General features: G+C 38.0%; 1 protein-coding gene across 2 annotated transcripts in view; it reads left to right on the top strand.

Annotated features, from left to right (window-relative positions):
• The first annotated feature begins 7,606 nt into the window (after positions 1-7,606).
• Positions 7,607-26,133, top strand: part of LOC149158120 (polypyrimidine tract-binding protein homolog 1-like) — a 39,120-nt gene continuing 20,593 nt past the window's right edge. Inside the window, exons 1-9 of one of the 2 annotated variants that reach the window (XM_089436135.1) lie at positions 7,607-8,021; positions 9,084-9,470; positions 9,739-9,948; positions 11,055-11,117; positions 11,257-11,330; positions 11,433-11,528; positions 24,589-24,646; positions 24,868-24,972; positions 25,089-25,170. In XM_089436135.1, the coding sequence (XP_089292261.1) occupies positions 9,285-9,470; positions 9,739-9,948; positions 11,055-11,117; positions 11,257-11,330; positions 11,433-11,528; positions 24,589-24,646; positions 24,868-24,972; positions 25,089-25,170 (874 nt within the window). In that variant the 5' untranslated portion in view covers positions 7,607-8,021; positions 9,084-9,284. Of the gene's footprint in view, positions 8,022-9,083; positions 9,471-9,738; positions 9,949-10,127; positions 10,249-11,054; positions 11,118-11,256; positions 11,331-11,432; positions 11,529-24,588; positions 24,647-24,867; positions 24,973-25,088; positions 25,171-26,133 lie in introns of those variants that run through there. The other variant, XM_089436136.1, reaches the window with a different exon arrangement.

Genomic DNA, 26,133 nt, shown 5'->3' with positions numbered 1-26,133 from the left:
ATCAGTTGGCCAGTTTTTGAATATTTATGTTGTTTAAAGTTTCCGGGCCTTAATGATTGTAAGCATTTTCTTTACAGGTTTTAGTGTGGACTTAGTTTGACTCCATGCCCAATGGACAGTAGGCATTGTCTTTAAGCTTGAAGGCATTGGTTTGCAGTTCTTGAGACCTCACAGGGAGGATCTCATCCCCAGAAGGAGCCAGTGTTATCTCTGCTACAATTTTCAGCATTTGGAGGACCAAATTCTAGCTCGGCCATGTGTTAATGCAGAAAAGGGAGCTCGCAACGCTTTTTTAGCTTCTTCTCCTTCATTTTTGCTTATCCTCACATCCTCTGCTATCTCCATTTTTTCCTCCATTAGGCCTTTCCATTCCCTGTTTAAACCTTCCGAAACCCAACAAGGTCCTTGATAGCCCCTTTTCTTTAGTCCCCGGGCATTTAAACTATGAACCCGCGCCCATATAACCTTCCGCCTTAACTATAGCCGTTGATTGCCATGCCTCAATCTAACGGTCTTCGTCTTTTCCCCGCATGATAAATCACGATCAGTTTCCCCGCCATCTGACCGTCCGTCGAATGATCCGACGACATTCACTCATTCCATACCTGCGAACCTGCCCACGCGATAACTCGCGATCGCAGCGGTTTTCCGCCTGTCCCATCGGCCACGTGTCGGTTGATGATTCGCATCGCACGCCCTCTTATGGAAACCACTGCGGCTCCGAAGGCGGTGCGATAAATACCGCCCGCCCCGAAACCGCCTTCCCCCCCGCTCGTTATTGTCCGTGTGTCTTTCGGGTCTGATCGCTGTCGGATCTGTCCGACCGCAATCCGACGGCCCACATTGGTTTGACCCTGTTTGTTCCCGCTTCTTTCTCGCCGATAGATCTCTACCGTTCGTGCATTGGATCCGACAGCTCACAGCTTTCTTCCGCCTCGCCTCCCGGTACTCCTTGCCGAGTGTTTTCCGCCGTTGATCTGCATGATCCTACGACCTATTTTCTCCCGCAGTTCGCCCACACGGTCCTCTCCCACAGCCTTTCCAAACTCCTAAAGGACGAAGGTGGCCTGCAGTTATGTGCCCAAGTAGTTACTCCTCAACAACTGCAATTAACCAAGAGGATGGCTGAGAAGAAGAAGGACAGCCTCGAGCAGATCTCAACATTTATCAGTTATGGCGCTCCTCTCAAACAACATTCTACCTGCTCAGGAAGGACTGCAGAACACCAGAGAAAGGTCGATTTGTTCATTAAGACAATCAAATCGTAGCAGAGACTAAATTAGAGAGTTAATGTGGTTGGTGGTCCATTAGGACCCCTCCACGCATAACATAGCAGCATATCTTTGTAAACAAACTCTATATATACCCAGCAAACAGATGTAATGGGGGTTCATGAATGTTATTTTGATGTAAAGTTCAACTTCTGGAGACTGTAACTACTGTGACACCTGCAGCGTCTGGTCTTCATTTTCAGCTAATGCAAGCTTCTTTTGCTGTTAATTGCTCACTTTCCACTTCTTCTTTGTTCCAGGCTGTGCATGTTATGCATTTTTCATGTGCTCTTGATGTTTAGCATTAGAGGGGCTATCATACCACCTCCGTGTTAGAATCTAGTAAGTATTATTGAATGCGTATGCAGGTTTCTGTTGTTTTAATGCCAGAGAGCTGTCATCCTATCTATGCATGAGGAAATAGATTTACAGACCTATTACTGGTTGCAGCGGGCCATCACAGGGTCTTGTGCATCTGCTGGTGTGGTCAGTATTCTCCATGTTCACCTATTCCTTAAACTGTGAGTAATTGGTGGTCTAAAGCCTTGTAGTATGGGGGTGTTCACCCATGTCTGGGGTTAAGCATAGTAGAAGTGGTTATCTGGCTTGAATATGCATCATTCCTTCCATTCATCCACCTATTTCCAACATTTTTGTTGAGTTTTTAATTTTCCCGAGCATCTCTGAGATACAACCTAGGAGAGTTTCTTGGGGTGATAACAATAACTATAATTATATCCAGGGTCAATCAAAATAGAAACAACTTGATTACATAGCTTACCTTCCATATAATAATAAATGCTTGGTGATTCGCCTGCTTGTTATCAAACGCTGCATACATCCGAGGAATGCTCTGTCCAACATCCCCATTTGTCTGTGCCTCCTGATCACTGTAGATCGGAGGCCTACCACCCTGATACGACAAAAAATCCTTTTTGAGATGATCCTTGTCACATATCCAACACTGTAACTGTCTCCTACCATCACCTCTATTATGTTACTCTCTAAGCTCAGACTCATGTCCCTTTTGAACTGCATTAAATTTTTTATAAGGCGCAACATTTTCTTTCTCACCTGCATCCTGAGGTCTTGTTCGCTTCAGTGTCCATTTACTTTAGTATTGTCATTCCCTTTTGAACCTTGCTTAGACTTAGTCTTACGCTTCGATTGATCATAACAGTCCTTAAACTTTCTGATTACTTCTTCCAGCGACCAAGGCTCATCATACTCAATTCGATCCTTAAATGTTAATGGCAATCCACTGATAAATCTCTGAACTTTGGTTTTATTATCCTTAAGTTACGACAAACACCTCAATAACTCCAGGAACTTAGTCGTGTACTCCTCATATGTCATGGATCCCATCTTCAACTCATAAAAATCCTTGACCTTAGTGTCATAGTATCTCTCTGATAAGTACTTCTTTCAAAAAAGCCTCTTGAATTCATGCCAATCAACTCCTCTGTCTTGATGTCTTTGACATGCTTTACATCTTCCCACCAGATGCCTGCTTTCCCTTTGAGGTTGAAAATAACTATTTTGGCCTTCATATTCTCTGTGTAATCATGTAGCTCAAAGAATTTCTTCATCCCAAACAACCATGCCTCTGCATCCTTTGACTTCTTCAACTCGTCATAAAATGTGGGTGGTTTGGCTTTCTTGAAGTCAGCCGACAAATATCCCCTGTCACTCCTCCTGTAAGGGTGATAACAACGATGACCATGATACATGTCTGATCTAGAACTAGAGTAGAACCCATATCCACTGCCTCTCCTATTAGGTGTATCCAAGAAAATTCCATCTCTGACTATGTCATCCTTGTCCGACCAGTGCCCACCATGAGACCTGCTACCATACGCCCCATTAGTTTGTCCTATTGTCCATAAATGATCAGTGGTTGCCCCTGTCTTTGCAAGCCTGACAAACTCTGAAGGATAATCGCATTGACCTCTGCTTGTTTTTCCTGTGCCCTAACAAGCCTTTCTTGTGACTGAATGATTCTATCATTGTTCACCTTGCAACTTCTGATCTCTACCTTTAGACTTCTTAAGGTTTCTGCTATGTCAGGAGAGTACTCATCTCTAGGGTGCTCATATGATCTATAAGGAGAGTCTCGTGAACTGTAATCCACCATTTTTGCTAGTCATATTTGATCCTCTTTTTCTTCATGCAAACATTCCATGTCAGATAAACCAAATATAAACACAATCAACATACCTCAATGAAGTTCAAGGGAGGCTATCTCATCTACAAAATCAACCAGATTAGCACGATACATGTATATACATAATCATATCAATATATCGACATCATGCATGCTAATATCAACTACATATAATGCCCTCATGCACTACAACCATAACCATGAAAATGCATGCATAACAATCACATAGACACTGGTATGCATGTATGACAACACATTCCGCCCATCCAGTCCAAGTGTTGAAACTGAGAGCTCTGATACCAATCTGTAACCACCCCTCCCACATTTACCCACTTTGACCGCCCTGCCAGGGCAAACATGAAAATAAGAGCTACTATGACATGACCCAACCTCCTAGGTTCCATCAAGGAAGTGGGGTTGACTACTAACGAACCACTGACATCTCACAACAACCTACAGGGGCTACAGGTCACTAAAAGGCTGACTAACCACCCAGGTGGCCAAAACCTAAGTTGAACACCCTTTTCTCTGACCTGGGTCCCCAACCACTCCCACAACAATCCCTCCATGTTGTTGGAAGCCTCCAACCGCATGTACAAGCCTGCATCCATGCGGTTGCAACCTAAAATGTCCAGTTCAGATCATGCGGTCCTCTATTCTGAGCCTAGATTCTAGGTCAACCTCCAGACCACTGCCCATAATTCAGTGAGACTTTCCATAATCAATAATGACATGACAATAATGCCAACCATACAAATTTGAAGGCAAAACTTGACCTAGACTGCCTAGAACATAACATGCATTTCGTCAAACACATGAAGAACATGTAATCTACATGTCATGAATGCATATATGAACATAAGGGTCTTATACTTATATGAGAATAATCAAGAAGATCTAATGCCCTCTCATAATAGCTGCAATAACATCTATTAGATCATGCATTCAATCACAATTCATTTACCAATCAAAAGATGTTAGTAGCCATAGTTAGAACCTGTTATGAAACCATACTTATAACCAACAAATAACCGACATATTAACCATGATAGAACAACCATCAAAGCCACATAATAACAAGTACATATACTCATGAAATACAATAGGAAAAGAGCTCTTATTAACATATGCAAAAGCCAACCAAGTTAGGGACTTCCACATACCACCCGACCATATATTGAGCTAAACCAAATCTTTCTTTCAGCCAATCATCCTCGTGCCATATTCCAAGCATGAATGTGGGACTCAAGACAAAAACAACTAGGGCTTTCCGAAGATTAAACCACCTCCACCCTCATGCTCATGTGATCCCGCCAAAACCGGCCAAGGGATCACTTAAGCAAACCAATACATAAACAACTAGGGCCGCCCAGAGATTAAACCACCTCCACCCTCAGGCTTTACCGCTATTGAGTCATAAACGATCAAGGGATTACTAGGCCCAAAACAAGCTTGGATGCCTCATAATTTCTTCACTAATACCTTGAGGAATTTGTCTGCCTCCACCCTTAGGCTTTACTATCCCACGAAAACTGCTCAAGGGATTCCTAGGCCTTATGAGAATTTTCCTAAGACCACCTCACCCAATTCCAAAACCATCCGACAATCTAAAGCTCAATCAAATGAAAGAACCTCATCACACCATGGATATCCGAAAATGACAAGGCAAGGTTGAAACCACTCTCACCCTTGGCAAAATTCATACCAATGACAACAGGAGAACCAAATACACACATGCATGTACCATGCATTCACTAACTAGCTAGGAAATCACATATGCAACTTGTTACTTGCAAGTATTCCCACTGACGCTGCATGATCCAACTTTTCCTTGCTTGTCCCTTGCTTTCATTTGCTTCCTTGTCCTTCCTTTGCCTTCCTTCCTCCAATGCTGGAGTGCTCCAAGAATGCTCTAAGTGTGCAATAGTATGAGATAATAGAGAGAGCTACAAGATAAAACTGATAAAAGGTTGTGAACTAATCCTCATAAGTTTTTTTTATTTATTTATCATTGAGGCCTATTTTTTCTTCATTTTCCTCTAATTTCCTTCAATTTCCCTCCCATGCAAATCTATGACCTTTCACCTTCCCTTTCTCTTATTTTCCTTTATTTTCAAAAATAAATTCCAATTAATGCTTCTTTGCCTTTCAAATCCTTTGCCAATTTCCCTTAGCCATAATAAACCAAATGAACACCCACTAGGATGTTTTTCCCAACATTCAGCTTGGAATACGTGTCCCATGACCTTATTCTTATTTTGCCTTTATTAACTTTATTACACAAACTTTTAACTCAAGGCTGTTACAAATCTGACCAACTTAGTCGTGTTGGAATCTGTAATGCAACTAATGATATTAATGTCTTCACTAATGGGAATCCTCATGAAAAGAGAAACAACATCAAAGCTAACTAAAATATTAGAAGTGTCAAGCTTAATGTCTTTAATCTCATTGACAAATGAATAAGAGACTTTGACAAAGGAATTGGTAAGGCCAACAAGGGGCTTCAACTTTTGAGCCAACTGCTCTGCAAGAAGATAAGTGGGCCCACATATAGTGTTAACAATGGGTCTCAAAGGGGCTCCCTCTTGATGAATCTTAGGGAGGCCATAGATTCTAAGGGCGAGGGGATTACTTTCGACCAACTTTTTGGTTAATTGGTTTAGAGAATTATCAGATTTAATGGTGTTGGCGACCTCTTTAGAGATCTTCTTAAGAGGATCCTTGCTAAGATTCTTATAATTCCCAATGTTATTAAGGTGGTCCAACATTTTATCCACATAATAAATTTTGTTTAGAAAAACTATTGCTCCACCCTTATCAACGCTAAGAATGATAATGTTTGGGTTATTATTAAGAGCTTTCAATGCAAGGAGCTTGTGTTTATTAATGTTTCTCTTAGGAGGTTTAGCCCTTCTAAGTACAAAGTCACAATATTGCCTAATAACCTCTTTAGAACTGTCCATTAAATCCTTAATACTAGATTTTATACAACACATGATATCCTCAATAGAGATCCTTTTAGGAGAAATAACAAAATTTAACTCATTTTTGAAAAATATTACATACATGATTATTAAAGAGTTTCTCCAATTCATATATAAGAAAACCTAATATCTCATTCATTCACTAATATAATATCTTTACATACAAATATCATAGATTTAATATTCATTTTTTCCCTTGAAAAAATCTGGGCAGATCAACCCCAAAGAAAATATTTTAAAGCCCGTCGGCTAGACTAGCAGGACCTAACCCCAAGGACATCAAAGAGAATTAACCCTGTGACCTCCTGATTGACGAGGTACTTAACAACGGGGACCCAACCAGTTGAGCTAACCTTTGGGGCTACAAAATTAATATTCATTATTAAAATATAATATAATATATTTTATATTATTTATTAAATAATTATATCCATTATTTTTATATTTAACTCACTTATAATAATATTAATTTTTAAAATTTATAATAATATAAACATTTTTATAAATTGTAACTTCATTAAAAAAAACCAACTTCATTTAAAAAATGATAGCATTAAAGTTACTATTATAACTTAAACAAAAACCAAAAATCTAACAAAAACAAAATTTCTTGCTATGCGTAATAGTATAGATAAATTTATCGGTGTAATTTCTCAATTAAATTACCTATCACAATATAATTTAACATCACCTAAATCTAATTCATTATCCAATAATTTTGAAATAATTAATATCATTTATCAATTTAATTATAAACATCAAAATTGAAAAAAAACGTTGATATGAAATTCCAACCTTGAAAAACCCTACTTTATAAAGCACACCACAAACCAGTCAATCTTTACCCGCATGCTACAATTGGGCTCCCATGTCATTCTCACTTTCGTAATCATTATTTTGTTCAACTCCAACCCTGAAAAACTCTACTTTATAAAAATACCCACCAAATAACATTCACACACCACAAACTAGTCAATCTTTACCCGCATGCTACTACTGGGCTCCCATGTCATTCTCACTTTCGTACTCATCATTATTATTATATAACCAAAAAGGAGGGGTTTTATCATAAAATGACATCGTACTCCTCATTATTATTATATGAGAAAAAAAGCATTTTAGCATTTTAGCAATATTAAAAGATGAACTATTCTTTCAAGTTCTGTTTATAAAATTAAAAAAAAAATGATTTAATAGGACGGTCTGTCCAAGAACTGTAATTTAGAAACCAAAAACCCAACCCTGTGCGCTTTTAATCACATATCTCCTGGGAATCAAACTAGTTCACACTATATCAGTACATTCTCAGTTTCAAAGAAGATGAATGATTTGCCTATAATACGCAAAACATAGGTAGTATACATGCTGCCTCGCGATTTGCACCAGGAAATAGGGCATTAGGATCCAATCATATACAGATTTTCCTGAGTAAAGCATTAAAATTCCAAGGTTTCAGTCTGGGGACGAAGCTTTTATTAGCTTAAGTTTGTATAGCTGCTCAGATTTACTTGTTTGAGTTGTCCAACCACCCATCAGAGCTGCATCGTTTTTGTGTCAGCGGGCTCACACGTGATTCTACCTTCCTCGAAAGATTTCCAGGTATCCCTGAGCAGATCTTTTTTGTTTGTTTGTTTGTTTCGCAGGGCATTAGAATTTTCAAAAGTTAGTATAATAGTTCATTATCATTGTACGGAATACGGGCAAAATTGCCGTCTTTTTTATGATGTTTCACCTTAAACCCAACAATTGCTTGACAAATTTTGCATTTGCCAAGTTTTTTTGTTTTGTTTTGTTTTTTTTCCCTGGTCCTCTGATTTTGTACGCGATTATTAATGAATATTGCTCGTTCTCCACGTCTGTTTGGTAGATTTTCTCCATTTTCCCCAATTTTCACATTTATTCACTGTTTTACCCCAACACTGACAATGTTCATTTCATTTTTCAAATATTCATTTCTTATTTAATAAGTCAGTTAGTGTACAAGTTTTGGCGAATTTTTGTTTAAAGGTGTATATCTAGTATGAACACTGCTATGGCCGTCCAGGGTATGCCAGAGCTGAGGATGTTTAGTGTCCTGGTTATCGCTTTATTCAGATAAAAATCGATCACTGTGCAGGAAAGTTGTTGTATGTTCTTAGTTTCAAGTTTGTTTGGATTCTTTTTGTAGTTTGGAGTTGCTGTAGATTTTTGGTTACCGGTTTGTTCTCTTGCATATTAGAACGCTTGTAATTTTTACTAGAATGGTCGATGGCTGTGTCTGGTGGATAATGCTCCCTGGACATTTATGTGTTGGACACGCTAGGGTTCAAGACTGATATTTTCGATCAGTTTTTGCTTTTTATCTGATGTTGCCCCTGCTAAGATTTTCAGCGTTTTGTATGCGAGAATATGCAAGAAGCATTTTTTTTTGGAGATATCTATTCATCTGTCTTTGGATGCATACGGGGCAATCTAAGTCATAGTCTACTACAGATGTGTAAATGGTTGAAGTATTTCAAAATTGCTCAAAATTATATAGATTTTCCATTTTTAATAATACACTAAATGTGTAAGTTGTCTGTATGGTTCATTGCTCCGCAGCTGATGTTTTGTTCATCCCCCAACTGTGTTCGTTGATTATCGGCTGCTGACTAATGAGTTGAAATTGAATTACATTTGCAGGTCTCGAGCGATGTTATCTTTCCACATCAAGGGGAAGAGACTGCTTTGATTGTGTCCTTACAGGCTTTTGTGGGGAGTTAAATTCACCACAGAGTAATATGATTGAATGCTTTTGACCTTCCCGATAGAACTTAGAAATTGTTCGTTTCTCTTATTCTGAACCAAGAGTTAGAGCGAGATTTTGAAGTGTGGTAGAAGTAAATGGCTTCCACAGCTGGACAACCACAGTTTCGTTACACTCAACCGCCTTCCAAGGTTCTGCACCTCAGAAATTTACCCTGGGAATGTACTGAAGAGGAACTTATTGAAATTGGCAAGCCATTTGGTAAAATTGTCAACACAAAAGTGAATGTCGGAGCTAATCGTAACCAGGCTTTTGTTGAATTTGTAAGTGTTTCTCTTGGCTAGATCCTCTTTCTGTGTTTTTCTAATTGTCTTTTTCATCTTGGGCTTGAGACATTCATTAACTTTGTCGAGAATGATGGCTCCCAGAAGATTTGGAAACCATGCCTTAAACATTTTAGACGGAAAATAGGTGCAATATCTGACCTTAATAATTTTGCTTAGAAATTGCATTTCCTCATGACATATAGGAATATTTTCTCGAGCAGTAATGAATTATCTTAGTTTTGATTATTGTTGTCATGCCTTATAGGCGGATTTGAATCAAGCAATTTCAATGGTTTCATATTATGCTTCATCATCTGAGCCAGCTCAGGTACGGGGTAAGACTGTCTACCTTCAATACTCCAACAGACAAGAAATTGTCAACAGCAAGAACACTGGGGATGTTGCCAGCAATGTTCTGCTGGTGACTATTGAGGGTGTAGAGGCTGGTGATGTCAGCATTGATGTTCTGCATTTGGTAAGTCTTTAAAACTCTACAATGAAAATATCAGGACTTGGAGCAGAAAAGGTATTTTAGCCTCTTTAAGTCAATGTTAATTCTGTTTTTTTGTAGTAAATTTTTTATTATATTGATCTGTTTACAAAGGAGTGTCGTAATCATGAAAATATTTTTGATGTGCCTCTTGTGAATTTCAGTTACAAACAAAGGGTTATACTTGATGTATGGCTTGTGTTTGACATAACTGTACATGGATCGGCAGGTCCATGTCACGGACACATCTTCGGTGGCTGCCTACTGCATTGGGAGAAAGCGCACGTGTGTTTGTTTCCTCCCCTTTGCTTTACCCTGCCTCTTGACCCTACTCCTACTCTTAACCCTACCTCCTGTCAAGTTGAGAATGTTGTGGATGCATCTCACTACTCTCTCCTTTATTGCCTTTTAAAGTCCTGTTTAGATCCATGTAACCCAATTTATTAAAATATTTGGTCATTGAGTGATTGCTTTCTTTGGGGCTGCCCTAATTTGAATGGTTCATGATTTGTGCCAGTTTGCTAATTTTGATTCTAAATATTATTGAAACATGACAACTAGAATTCATCTAAGAAAGTATTTGTATTTTTGGAGCTAAAGTTTTGCATATTTGTAATAATTGGGTTGGGGATGAATGATAGAGGTAGGTTGTGAAGAATCTGGATTGTGGATGTCTTTTTTATTGTGCATTGTTACATTCCGTTGTTTAAAACAGTTTAGAGTCTATACAGTGCTTTTTTGGATGTGATTTTTTGTGGCCTTTTGGAATTTAAAATTTAAAGAATAAAACAAGGCAGATAGATTTTATCTGAAAAAATATTTTGTATTCTTGAAGCAAACATGTGCAATATTGGTAATTTTTAAGAAGAATTTTGAGGGTGAATATGTAGTCCAGACTCCATATGCATTGTTTCCTATTGTTGCCTTTCATTTTAAGTGTAGTCTAGGCAATTTAAGAAGTGTGGCCATTTAATGTTTGGGCTTGTGGAACTATCTAGGAGTTTAGGTCATTGATGGAAAGCTGTCTGCCTCATAATATGATAATCCTTGTTATGCACAGGAGTCTTAATATCTACTCTTTCCTACCTCAGGTTTTCTCGGCCTTCGGTTTTGTGCACAAGATTGCAACCTTTGAGAAAAGTGCTGGTTTCCAGGTTTGAACTTTAAAAAAACGCACCAAAATTATTTAGACTTGAAAACAAAGCGATGTCAGTTTAATGATATGCGTCCTATCTCACTGTATTTTTAAGATGCTACTTTTGTGAGTTTTCTGTTAAATTATGCTTTGTTCAGGCTCTGGTGCAATTTAGTGATCCAAATACAGCCACCTCGGCAAAAAATGCACTGGACGGAAGAAGCATTCCAAGGCAAGTGTTCATTTTTTATTTTGTCCCCTGCAATTATATAATAATTATTATCTTTTTTGGATGTACTGACAATATGTTTGTGTTTCATCTATTTGAGTTTAGATATCTTCTGCCAGAGCATGTGGGGTTATGCAGCTTGAGGATCACATTTTCTGCTCACAATGACTTGAATGTGAAGTTTCAAAGCCATCGAAGCAGGTAAGAAGAAACTCCTAAGTTATTGTCTCAACGAATACATAGTGAACAGGTTAATGCTTTTTTCTTTTTTCCTTGAAGTCTATACTGCATGTGCATGCTAATCTAATTGTTGGCAGTAATATTTGTAGTTTGAATATGTTTTGTAAACATGTATTTTTGTAGATGTAGAGGCTTCTTTTATTGGCCAGGCGAGGTCTCATCTCTATATCAATGTGAATTAGTATATAAACGCCTATATTTACAAATTATAAGTTGCAGTCTTATTTATGCTTTATATATTCTCTTGGCTACATAATATCAGTATTGTTAGATCATTACCTTGATCAGTCTTAGTTCTGGCAACTTTCTCCAGTTTAATTGAAATTATTTACACAGATATAAACCTGTCTCTAATTAATTGATAATGATGTCACTTGGAATGGGGCACAGGTATGGGTTTGGAAACGACACTTTCAAATTTTTAGGAAACAAGGAAATGATCTGCCCACGCATGTGCATACACACATATTTAAGAATTTTCCGGGCTAAGAGCACTGCTATTTAGAGGTCTGAATTTTTCCTCTCTAGGGACTGTGCAGGCATTTTGTGGGCACCATACAACGCATGGGTTTGAAGAGGAGATTAAGCAGTAGTTGGGTTGAAACTTCTCACTCATTCTTGGAAGAATTTTGTAGAGGAATTTGCAGCAGGTTGAGGGAAGGAAATTGGAGCTATTGCAGCAGATATTTTGGGTTGGGCACAAAACTCATCAGTTGGGGACTTTAACACTATTTTGGGCATTCCAGGCTAGTTGGAATTAGCCCAAGAGATTTCTGGGTTTTTGTGGGTTTTATGAGCAGAGGCTCCAGTTATTTTGGCTGAATTTTTTGAGCACTTTTGAGGGCCAAAATAGAGAGTTGAAGCCAACCAACAACAATAGTATCAATGATGAAAATACCAGTATCGACAAAATATCAGCGAGGGTCTAGAAAACATCTTATCGACAAAATATTGGTGAGGGTCCAGAAAACATCTTATTGATGATATCAACGAAAATATCGGCAAACATAAAAAAATACATAATACATTCATTTTTTTTCTTCTTCAGATTTTTAAACATATAAAGCAATAACAACTTGAAATAAACACATTGGCACATAAATATGAAGAAAGCACTGATTTATATGATGTAGTGGATGTAAAATAAAAATGATACATCAAAAAGCGATACCAAATCCTGTTGATCCCTGATAATTGTCCAATCAAGGACTCAAATGTGGAGAACCAATACAACATAACATCACATATATAAAAATATCTCATCATCATGAGTTATATGTAGCAAAACAAGTAAAACTAGCAGTTATCTATTTGAAATCAGTGCCCTCTCCCTCTATTATGGGAAAACGTGATGGGTTGTTTTCCAGGCCAACCCCTAGCAGGAGAAGGCCTTGCCCTTGCACCTAATGTCAAATAATGTCTGCTGGGTATGGTGCTGTGCTCTCCTATATCTAGAGTAGATGGTGCTGACGTTGATGCTCCTACAGTCTCCTCCTCCTCCTCTTCTTCCTGCTCCTCCTCCTTGTGCTGCTCCTCCCCCGAGTCCTCCTCTTCTTGCAACCCCTGTTCTAATGGTTCCTCTGGCTCTAACCATGCAGGTGACAATACATTAATATTGTATACATTATGAGGCAAGCAAGCATAACCCTAAATCTATGAAAAAGATCATTAACATAGGGGTTTTTAAAAACATACCTGTTAATGGAAGAAATGAAGTTTGTCTCATTGTTCTTCAATCTTTGATCTACAAAAAATTCTTAGTTGGTGGTGATAATGGTTGTTTGATCCTCAATTCCTCCTTGACAACTACCACAAAGCTCTTCCCTTCTTTCTCCAAGACTCAAAAACCAAAATGAGTAAATGAAATGACCAAATTGCCTTTTCTAGCTGCAACCTAGCCCGCCCGACGATTTTTTATGTCGTCGCGTGATATTTTGCCAAAATATCGGCGATATTTCGGAAATATCGTGATATTTTCAGGCAAGGAAATATCGCGATATTTCGGCTTGCTGAAAATATCGCGATATTTCCGAATATCGCCAATATTATCAACATTCTTGTGCCACATGCCTCGTCTTAACCATAAACTGACTAGTTTCACTAGATCCATCACCACAACTACTACAGCAGATCCTACTATAGCAATCCTAGTTGCTCCCTCTGACACTTAGCTTCTTCATATTAGTTACCATGGGAGTGGCCATGGACTTAGTTGTCCATTCCCATATCTCTAAAGGATTGTGATAATATGCTTCCTTTGGCCAATGAAGATCTCACCATGCTTCTGCGACAAATCTAATTCCAAGAAGTAATGTATCCAACTAAGTTCCTTCATATCGAACTTAAAGTTCAACTCCCTTTGACAGTGAAACATGGTTTCACTGCTCCCTCTATCATGTGAGTCCTTCTGCTCCCATAAAAAACAAGTCATATAATAATAAGATCATCATACATTCATCAATTCGAGAATACCATGCTTGAGGGCTTTTCAAAGCTTTCTTTAACCTGTAGGCACGAGATTTCCTCTCATGCACCTTAAAGCCCTAAGGTAGCTCTATATACACTTCTTCCTCAATTACTCCATTGAGAAAAACAGTCTCCACACCCACTTGATGTAACTTCTAACCCATAATAGAGGCAACATAAATAATCATTCTAATAGAAGTGTACCTGATAGTTGGAGCAAACGATTCCTCATAGTCCTCTCCCGCTTCCTAGGAGAATCCTTGTTTTGTACTTTTATGTTGCCATTACTATTGACTTTGCACAGATCTCGACACAATACCATCCTTCAAACTTGTTGGCCTGCTCGCTTCCTTTGAACTAGGAGGTCTTCTTGTCATCATGCAGAATGTCAGTACAATTTCTCCCTTTGAAGCACAAATCACTGATTTTGGATAAACCTCTTGCCACAAACTTTGCTGTGTTCTTCTAATGCTTTCATCTGCTGCCAGAGCCCTGGCAACGTTCATGATGTACCTGCAACCCTTATTAGGAGGTCATGGAAGAAATGGTTATAACCCGACAAAAGAAACAAAGACAAGCGACTAACTAGTATTACGACAACAATAATGAAGGAAGAGAGAGATATAGAGTACTTAAGGAAATTGAAGGAAATTGTTAACTCCCTCTTGATCTTTAACTTCTTGCAGAATTCATCTAAATCCATCTGCAAATTCACCGTCCTCGTTCTCATCATCAACATGTTGCTTTCCTTTCCTTGCATGAGCTAGGGTTTCTTCTTTCAACATAAATATCGATCTAGGTCTTGCTCTAGGGTTTTATCCACAAACCCAAGGGCTTTCTTACCCAAGCCTTCTAGTTTGCAAGGGTTTACAAACCCTAGGACTTCCAAATACAAACTTTGTCATATGCTAATTGGAATTTGTTGCTTAATAGATGTAGAACCCTTTCTCCTTTGGATCAATCTATAATGTCAAGGACCAAGTAATGGCACCCTAGCATCGACAATGTATCTGAGCCAATGCAATCATGATCTCAACAATACAATACTAGTAGCATATGCAAGGCATATTTTGTATACTTGACAAGGGCCTCTGCAATAGTCATATTCATGCACAAATGCATATATGTTCTTGTCAACATTCACATTATTGTCGTGGGCATCAATTGTTGGTTCTCAAACCATAGTGAAATTTGACAAAGATTTGATGCCACACTTCAATCTTGACCACTTATAGCCTTGGCATAACTTCAAGAATACAACCTGGTCAAGTGAATCATAAGACTTTTGGCCATTGATTTTGCCCTACAAGAAGGTAATATTGATGGCCCTGCATACTTTTGCCTTGCAACTAAGTCAATAGGTATTGTTCTAGGGTTTCACAAACCCTTAATCAAGTCTTATCCTTTAGGTATTCTAGGGTTTTACAAAACCCTAAGTCTATCAACTCTTCCAAGAATGAGAGAGCCTTTCATCACAACTCCCTCTGGCTCTTTCAAATAGTATATACATGACATACTTGAAAGGACTACATTTGCACAACATTTTTCTTTCGGGTCTTATCTTGCCTTATACAAGATTCAACAGAGTTCTTTGACGCTGCCCAAATAGGCCTACATGCAAGTTCTCATTTGAGCTTAAAGTTGGCCTTGCAACTCATATTTCTAGAGTTCTGTTTGTTGAGAAATCAAGAGGCTTGCATATTATATTAGGTTTCTCTTACTTTGATAACTGCTTGTGAATTTAGTTAGTTTCTTATTAATTTTATTATGTTTCTTTCATCAAACAATTATCAAATATAAACATGAAGATCACAAGAGAACAAAGAACACAAGGTATAGACTCCAAGCCAGGGAAAAACCCCTCCAAGGGGAAAACTTGGAAAAATTCTTTTCTTATAGAATCAGATCAGAATGAGATATCCAAGGCCCATGACCAACCTTCTAGATGCCAAGTCAAACCCTTCTACAACAAATTTGTTAACAACAAGAGACCAACAACAAATCTTCACCAAGAGATAAGATAAGACATAACTTCCACAAGCCCTTATCTAGCTTCAGATTTTGGCTCTCCTTTTTTTGCGAAATTTCAGAACTAATTGAGCGAATTGTGTGTTTCCAAATGAGCTCCATCTTCCCTCTATTTATACTGTTCAGAGGGGTGCGAATAGAGATGACCTTTGGGGCAGAGCTGACTTGACTGGTAGGGCCGACTTGGCATCTAGAGGGTTTTGACACAAACTACATTTTAAAAATTCATTTTCCTTTTTCTTTACAATTGGTCCAAATAGGACTTTGATTCTTTGACTCAACAAATCCTAGAAGCATGAAGAACATGCTTATCTAATAAAATAATAATAATAATTTTTTCTTCTTTTTTTTCTTTTACATAAAATATACAATGATATAAGTACAAAGATCATTATGAAGACCGAACCTAGTTACATTTTCTAACACTCCCTCTTAACTAGGGAGGTATTCATAATTCCATAACCAGTACAAGGATACTTCTCAAATTGAAATATTCTCATAAGAAGAGTCGAATTGATAAGCCATCTTTAAGCATCAACATCATAACTAGCATTGTCAAATAGCAACATAGTAAGGCCTTTTGACTAACAAGCTCTAACTCTCCACAAGATTAGAGTACAATGCTGGGAGGCATACATATGGACACCTCAGCTTCTCAAGGCACATACTCCATTTGAATGTTCACTAGGTATGTCCTTCCAAGACTATTCTTATCTTGGATTTCCAATCCTCAAAGAATATCGGTCCTCTTCGACCACTCTTATCTTGGATACCCTGTTAGATCCTCAAAGAGTGTTGATCCACAGGACTACTTCCTATCTTGGATTCCTAATCCTGAAGGAGTATTGGTCCCAAATGCTTAGTAATCATCCATTCTCTCTCCTAGTGTGATACAGTAGATGTACGATGGTTAGTCCTAACCTAGTGCATTACACATATGGAGGATATGGTGTCCACCATCTCTCCCTCTCAACCAGGGAGGAGGTCCTTAGTCCTCAAACATGGAGGCATAGTTCCACCAAGTTTCGGGACGAGGGAGTGGGGAAACGCAAGAGCTGCCTATGCAAAATCTCCCCACCAATTTTTAGGAAACGTGGGGGGACATCCGGGTCTTTAACACAAGGGACCCCGACAAAAATAGTAAATACTAAAAAATTATAAATATATCATTGAAGTTTTATAATTTAACTATCTTTATCATTATATAACACTTACATCATGAAGGATAAATCGATGAATCATATCACTGAAACAAATTTAAAACAAAAAGCATGATACAATCGTACATGTAATTGTAACATTATACAATGAAAATAAAAGTTTAAACCATATTGAAGTTCCAACTGTGAATACTGAATATTGAAATAAAAGTCAAGTCTGATACATCAAGATTCAAATTTTTATAGAGTCAAGTCTAATATATCATATATCAAGATTCAAAACAAACTAAAGTCTACAATTGAAGTCCAAAACAGAAAAGCAGATAACATAAGAACATATCAAATGACAAATGAGCATAATTGCTCAAGGTAATGCCCCGCTAGTCGCTGCATCTAGCTGCTACATGAATAAATCAAGATAAAACCATGTCACCATTTGAATCAGAAACACTTGCATTCTCAAACATGCTTAGTGGCACACCATCCAACCCCATATGTGTCTCATCAAGTCCTTGTCCATATCTATCTGTGCATCATCCTCTGGATCAACATCCCATTGTGTTGTTGGTCCCTTCAAATATGAAATAACCAAACCACCACCCCTTCCCCCCCAATCCCCCAATTGATTCTTAGTATATTTATAATATTTTATAATTTTTTTAGGGATTTGTCTTTTTTCTTTTTATGATTTGACCTCAATTTTTTTTGAAATGCAAGAAATATTTCCTTTTTTGGGAGGAAATGCCCCCCCTTTGAGTTTCATTGCGTTTTCGTTTTTGGGAACATGGGGAAACGTCTCCAGACATCCCCACGTCCTTGGAGCGCAAGGAACGCGGTGACACGTTTCCCAAGTGGGGGGATGCATCCTGTGGAACACTGCATGGAAGAGATTTCTTACTCCCTCTCAATTAGGGAGACATCATCACAGTCCTTAGCTGGTCTCATACTTCAACAATGCATCAACCACTTGTTCTTCCATGGAGATCTTAGTGGTAGCTGCAAAGATTCCTATTTCGCAATATATCATATTTGAGCTTTCACATTTCATCTTCATGACAGGGTTTCTCGACAACTAGCAACATCATGTCATATCAAACTTCGAGCTTCCTGGATCTTGTCAATCATTAAATGTTTCATCTATCATCTTCAAGGAGTCGATCTTCTTCACAGTTGCTATCACATGTCTTCTTCCTTCATAACATAACTCTATATTATATTCTTCAAAGTGTCATATTAGCTTTCCATTATCAATTTTGTCCTTGTGCTTGTCCGAGCCATCAAAAGTGCCATCCACATAATTCATGTGATCCATGATCAAACCACAACTCTGTAGGTACAACATCATTAAGCAAATTTTCCTTCTAGCCTCTTCAAATGTTCAAGCAAATTATCAATATTAGAGTTGCCAAATTCTAATATCTTCTAGACTGTCATGTCAAATTCTGCTACTTGCTTCCGCTTCGACTTTGAATTATCAATGTATTCTAGGAATATGCTCATCAACTGGAAACTTCAATATCATCAGGGTTCCTGCAACTCCCTCTTTCCAACATGCTCATCATTATCAAGGAGTACGAATCTCGCTTTACTTTGTTCTTCCATCCTTCTCATCGTGCTTCCACTTATTTTTGATAGGCTTCGTGATGTGGCTGCAATCATTAGCAAGTACAACCAAGCAAAATATATAAAGACAAGAGCATGGTGTCAATTTTGTTAATCTGGGGTTCCTATGATTTCTCAAAAGGTATTTCTAGGGTTCTAGTTACAAACTCTAGATACTTCTAGGAATGCAGATCACAAAAATACAAGCGATTGCCATGTATGTGAGCTTCAAAATATATACATCGAGCAATGTCATCACAAGGATGTATACATGCCATAGGAAAATTTGATCCAAGTCTTGTGTCCCAGAAGTAAATGCGAGTCACGAGCCATGAGTACTATGCCATAGAGATATGAAATTCATAGTGTAAACTAGCCAAATCGAGTTGTTGTATAAAACAATATGGACCATGCGAGTTATACAAGTTACGATCCAATCAGAAGCGATCTGCATAGAGTATCCAAAATCATAGAGTATAGAGTTATAATAGATGCGAGCTTCTACAAATATGTAATATAATGAGCCTCTTTCAAGGATGCATTAATCCATGAGCCAACAGAAGTGATCTTCAGGCCTCCTCATCCAAACCTTAGCTTTGATACCATGTTAAGGAATCAGGAGGCTTGCAGATTATATTATATTTCTCTTACTTGTCAACTGCTTGTGAATTTAGATAGCCTCTTATTAATTTTATTATGTTTCTTTCATCAAACAATTATAAACATGAAGATCACAAGAGAAAAAAGAACAAATGATATAGGCTCCAAGCCAGGGCAAAACCCCTCCAAGGGGAAAACCCGGAAAAATTCTCTTCTTATAGAATCAGATCAAAGTGAGATATCCAAGACCCATGACCAACCTTCTAGATGCCAAGTCACCCTCCTACAGAAAATCCGTCAACAACAAGACACCAGCAACAAATCTTCACCAAGAGATAAGATAAGACAAAACTTCCACAAACCCTTCTCTAGCTTCAGACTTCGGCCCTCCTTTTTCTGCGAAATTTCAGAACTAATTGAGTGAATTGTGTGTGTCCAAATGAGCTCCAACTTCCCTCTATTTGTACTGTTCATAGGGGCGCGAATAGACATGACATTTGGGGTAGAGCCTACTTGACTGGTAGGGCCGACTTGGTATCTATAGGGGTTTTTGACCCAAATTACATATTTTAAAATTCTTTTTCCTATTTCTTTGCTGGTCAAAGAGGCTGGTCAAACTTTGCTGGTCTCCTCTCTTCTTCGCACATGTGAACAGAGCCTCAGAAGTTATGATGTGATCCGAATTTTCTTGCTCCAAATTATGAGATTGAATGGTAATATATAGTAATTTTTTATCTCAAATTCGGAAACCAACTCCCTCTTGCACTGAACAATCACTACTTTGGCTCCTGTCAGAAGCAAATCATCTACATATAAAACAATATCAGGGGTTCACTGTCAACAATCTTGAAATATAGATTTTGATCAACCTCACTCTTCTTGAAGCCAAGACTCAACAGATAACCATCAATACAGAAGTACCATACATGAGGGGCCTACGTCAGGCCATACAAGGCCTTCTTCAATTTGCAAACACGTGTCTCTCTATTGGGGACCTCAAAACCTTGAGGTTGTTCAATGCAGACTTCTTCTATAATGACCCCATTCAGAAAAGCTGATTTGACATCCATTTAATGCAACGTCCAACATGCAATAGATGCAAGAGCAATAACAAATCTAATAGATGCATACCTGGCAAAATGGGAGCAAATGTGTCTTCATAATCCTCTCCCTCTTTTTGGGAGAATCCACGAGCCACGAATCCAGCCTTGTATTTTTCAACACATCCATCAGCAACATGTTTTTATCTTGTAGATCCATTTTCAAGATACAACAGATTTAGCCTCAGGTCTTGGCACAATCTCCCAATCATCGTTTTTCAATATGGATTTATATTCTTCAGTCATTGCTTCTTTCCATACTTGCTCTTCAACAACTTCTTTGTAGGAGGATGGTTTGGACTCAATCATCTTGCACATCAGGGTTGTATAACCAGAGTACTTTTTAGGCTTCTTGCTTTCCCTGCAAGTCCCATGAGCAGCAACATGACCTTCAACTTCCTTCAATGTTTTCTCTAACCAGGCAGGTCTCTTTCTTGTCTCGACAATAGGAGCTTTTGTAGATTCAACAGGTTCATGATCAGTGTATTCTTCATGTGGAGATTCATTCATAGATACAGGTTCCAGGGGCTTTGGTTCCACATTCTTTAGAGTAATTTGTACTTCATCATCAAAATCCAAGTGTGGCCCTTGGATTTCCAGATTGCAGCATCCTCAGCAAATATAACATCCTTGCACGTTTCAATATATCATTGCCCTGGAATATAGACCCTAAAGGCCTTTGAATTCTCACTGTATCCAACAAAGGTACCCTTCTTCCCGGATGGTTCCAACTTTGTCTTTTTCTCTTTGGGTACATGAACAAAAACTGGACAACCAAAGATTCTTAAATGTTCAACATTTGGTCTCTCACTTGTAAAGACTTCTTTGGGAGTCTTATAATCCAAGACTCCATGTGGGCATCTATTTTGAACGTAGACAACAGTCCTTGCAGCCTCACCCCAAAGAAACATTGGCAACTCTTGATCATGAAGCATTGCTTTGACAACTTCCATTAAAGTTATATTCTTTCTCTGTGCAATTCCTTCCATTAATTTCAACATCCCTGCAGAAATCAATTACTTCATTTGATACATACTCCCCACCATTGTCAGACCTTAGAGTCTTGATTCTTCTGCCTGTGGCATTTTCAACCTGTGCTTTGAATTCATGAAACTTTTCAAACTTTTGATCCATGGTCTTCAAAAGATAAATCCAAGTTTTGCAAGAATAATCATCAATACAAGATACATAGTATAAGCATATACCCAAGGTTTTATCAGGCATGGGCCCACAAACATCAGAATGTATAATATCCATTATTCCTTTGCATACTCGATCATGATTTGTCTTAAGTTCAGGTACTCCTTTAACAAAATCTTTCAATCTATCTAAAGCTTTGTAGTGCATATGAGTGTACCTTCTATGCCAAATCTCACTAAGTTCTGTAGTGTTGTGAAAAAGAGCTTTGGAATGAACAACTAAGGATACAATATAGTCCTCCAATTTATACCCCAACGACTTTAGCAGATTCAAAGGATGCATTTTTCTTCCATACTAAGACTTGTCCATCAACAAAAGCAACTCTATATCCTTTGTCTTCAAGAGATGATATGGACAACAAATTCTTCTTTAAACCAGGAACATATAAAATATTGTTAATGGATACATTACCTCCAGATTCCAATTGGAAAGATGACATACCAATGCCCTTGACTTCATATTTGCCATTGTCTCCAAGCTCGACCTTTTGAGAGAACTTCTTTTCAAGTAATTCAGATAGATAATCACAGTTTCCAATCATGTGCCTAGAAGCACCATTGTCCACAAGCCAAATTTCATCATGATTTTCAATGGAACTTGTAAGAGCATAAATAAATGAGTGTTCAGATTCAGAATCATTTCTCCTATGCCTCCTCTTTGATGATGGCTCATTAGATCAGCAGCAGATGCATGATGTCTTCTTCTTCTTTTACGATCATCATCCCTTTCATAGTCTCTTTGATTCCTTTGAGGACATTGAGCTTGATAATGACAATAAGCTTGACAATGAAAGCATTGAACATTTGTTAGATCATTTCTGTCTTTTCTAGCTCTTCTATCTCTTCTACTTGGAGAGGGAGGAGGAGGTCTTCTATGAGAGGTGGAATCCTTCCTTGAAGCAGATCTTGGAACTTGTCTTTTACCTACACTTCTTTGGAATTTGCCAAAATTTGGTTTCTTCTTGTTTCCTTTTGCATGAGCTGCAAATGCTTCTATACTTGGATCTTCAATTTCTCCTCTAGAATAGAGTCTTGACTCTTCTTGAGTGCATGCTGCTCATAGCTTGTCAAAGGTTGGAGCATTTTCTCTTGCGCTAATAGTAAATACCTGATGCAAATGAGTCCGAAGATCTATGGAGACAACTCAAAGCAACAACTACCAATTCCTTATCAGATACTTCTTCATCAATGACTTTGAGTTGGTCTCTAATTTGAGATATCTTGACAAAATATGATGCCACTGTGTCATTCTTTGTCATCTTGATATTACAAAGTCGACCTCTTAGATGGATGGATTGAATCACATTATTAATGGTATACAACCCAATGATAGCATCGTACATAGCCTTAGCAGTATTATGTTCAACAATATAGGGAATCAAATGGTCCCTAACAGAATCCAATAAAATACTTCTAGCCAAAATGTCATCTCCATGATACCTCTCCTTTCCAGCTTGATCAGATGGTTCAGTAACTTTACCTGTGACAATTCCCAAGACTTTTTCCTTTCAAGAATGAACTCAACCCATGCCTTCCAAGCCTTGTAGTTAGTGGCTCCTTCAAGCTTGCTTTCAGTCTTCATGAAGGAAGAATTCACGATGAAGATTGTTGATCACAATAGAGGACAGAACCCAAAAACTTTTCGATACCTTCAAGTGCTCTTCAAGATGATCTCTCTGCTCTTTTTCTTCACCAAAGCTCTGATCCCATGTTGAAATTCTAGTGTAATGACTAGAATAGTTTTTCACACTTGATAACTACTTCTATTGATTCAAATAGTTCCTTCTTTATCTTTTAAACAACAAGCAACTATATATGAAAATCTTCAACCATTAATTTTTCAACAAGAGGAGTAAATAGAGATCTCAGTACACAATGAACAATAGACAATAAGCAAGAGACAAGAGACACCAAGATTAGGCTCACAGCCAGAGCAAAATCCACAAGGGGGAAACCCAAAAATTCTTTCCTTATGAGAAAGAGATTCTGTCCATTAATAGTACATCAGGATGTTCCAACAAATCCAAAATAGTCAACAATGTAATACCAATCAAAGTATGCTCATAGAAGGAGAGAAAATTCACTTCTGTCCAATGAATAAAGTATGCAGAAAGAGGCCGAAATTCTGGCCTGAGAACCATGTCACAAGAGGCCAAAAATAGTCCTGTAGAAATGTCAACAAACTGTCCACAAACTCAACCCAATAATTGCAGTCAAAACCCTCGGTCAGCTTCAGGTGAACATCACATCAAGGAAGCGAGGTTACAGTCAACAAGAATCAAGGTTTTACTGAAGTATTTGGCCTCCAAACATGAACAGAACAGAAGTTAAGATTATCCCAAAAGCACCCAAATCACTGTAGTTAACGAGCCTTTGAAGGAGATAGAAATCGCAGCCAAAAAGAATCCTTTATCCTCTTTGCACGTGTGGATAATCTCTGCAATAGAAGACTGAACTTGTTGTGTGATTGTGGTGGTGCAATGAGAGCCAACGAGCACTCATATATAGGCGTCATGTGAGGGCTGATTAGCCCTAATGGGGTCAACATGAGATCTTCTTGGAGCCGACTTGTAGGGGGGCTTAGTTGGGCTGACTTGCAGGGATCAAAAATTTATTTCTTCTCCATGTTTGCAATGAAAAATCCCGACCATAGCTACATTATTTTTCAACAATTGGTAATGTGAGGATTACCAAATTTTATTGTTTGAACATTAAAGCATGCCATTTGAGAATGATGTAATTCTATCAAATCACCTTGTGCAGCATTTAAGAAGGTTAATATTTTGAAAGCAATCACTGTATTTTTTATTTCATTTCACTTCAAAAGTTAACAGTCATAATTGTTTTGTAAATATTAACCATGCAGGGACTATACAAATCCTTACTTGCCTGTTGCTCCCTCTGCTATAGATGGCGCTGGTCAGGTATGTATACCTTTTTTGTTATCTTGAGAAAATGAAAGAATTGATGCAGGTTTGTCTCTGTTATATTTTTTGAATACTGTTGATATTCACTCTTCTCTCCAATTGGGTTGCATGTAAAAGATGTTTATGGTTATTTGAGAATGAAAAGGTTAATTTAGCCCAGCATCTCTTGGCTTTAAGAATACTATTGAACACCTTCAAAATATTTGGGTATCTTGTAGTTTGGCATAGGACCTGATGGGAAGAGAAGAGAGCCAGAGAGTAATGTTCTTCTAGCATCCATTGAAAATATGCAGTATGCAGTTACACTTGATGTTTTACGCACGGTATGATGAATTTATGTTACTCATTTCTGCATGGCTCAAAAATAGTAAAAAAAATATCCGGATTTCAAATTGTCTCGCTTTGAATAACAAGAATCTTTGTAATTTTATAATATTAGGTATTCACAGCGTTTGGTACAGTTCAAAAAATAGCAATATTTGAGAAGAATGCAGGATTTCAGGCATTGATTCAGTATCCAGGTATGCCTAAATATGAGATTTCAATGGAAAACTCGCTTATGATAACATCTTTGTTTAGCTGTCAATTAACTTTGATAACATTTTTATGTTGTTTTATTTAGATGTTCATTAAAATCCCTAATTTGATAATAACTTGAAGAAGATATATTATGGGCACCTTTGCATTCAGTTTTTGGCATTCTTATGCAATATTGGATTGAATGGGTTTACAAGCGTGCTATCTGGTGGTATTGTGTTTGGATGTTCTTGAAATCAAGAAGATATATGTCAAGGAAAAAGGTTTCAGCTAAATTGAACAAAGCGGGGATTTAACTGGAGCGAGAACCGGGTTTTAAAATCTCGAACTGGGTTTTGAACTGGCCCACCCATCTCCCCTTACTTTCATCATCATCACATACATCATCACATTTGCCATGCTCTGATTTGGTTCTTTTACGGTGATTTCTATGATGGCGATTGTATGTTACAACAGTTGGTTCATACCTGTCCTTCGCATTTCAACAAGAAGCAGATTGATGACCTCAAATTTCCTGGCACGTCCCAGTTTACCTTTCATAGTTGTGTAGGAGTGCTCATGATGCATAAATCCTTCCTGTCGAAGAAATTCAAGGCTAAGCCTGTTGAATTCGATTGCTTGTAGATGCAATCAGTAGATTGTGTAATATTAGTCCTGTTAAATGGTGATGACCCACTGAACTTTCACTCTATATGAGGCTGATGCTGTTGCTTGTTACTGCTTTTATGATCTCCACCTTGAACATGCAAAAGTTCAACTATGATTGGTCCTTTCTTGATTATATCACCTTGTAGAGAAACAGCCTGACTGTCCCCAAAAAATGCACCCTCTTTTTCAGTAGTTTTCTCATGATCCAAGATCTTCAAAGTGTCATCCTTCTGCAGGCAATAATTTTAGCCTATGTTCCTCAATACTCTCCTTATTAGGTGTAGTAAAAGAACTGATGT

Source organism: Pinus tabuliformis, chromosome 5_2, assembly GCF_031772625.1.
Source record: "Pinus tabuliformis cultivar Carrire ecotype Pingquan chromosome 5_2, CPIR1, whole genome shotgun sequence".
In the NCBI taxonomy this organism is placed as follows: Eukaryota; Viridiplantae; Streptophyta; class Pinopsida; order Pinales; family Pinaceae; genus Pinus; species Pinus tabuliformis.
Note: the sequence above shows the minus strand (reverse complement) of the source record. Positions and strands in the feature narration are given on the sequence as shown.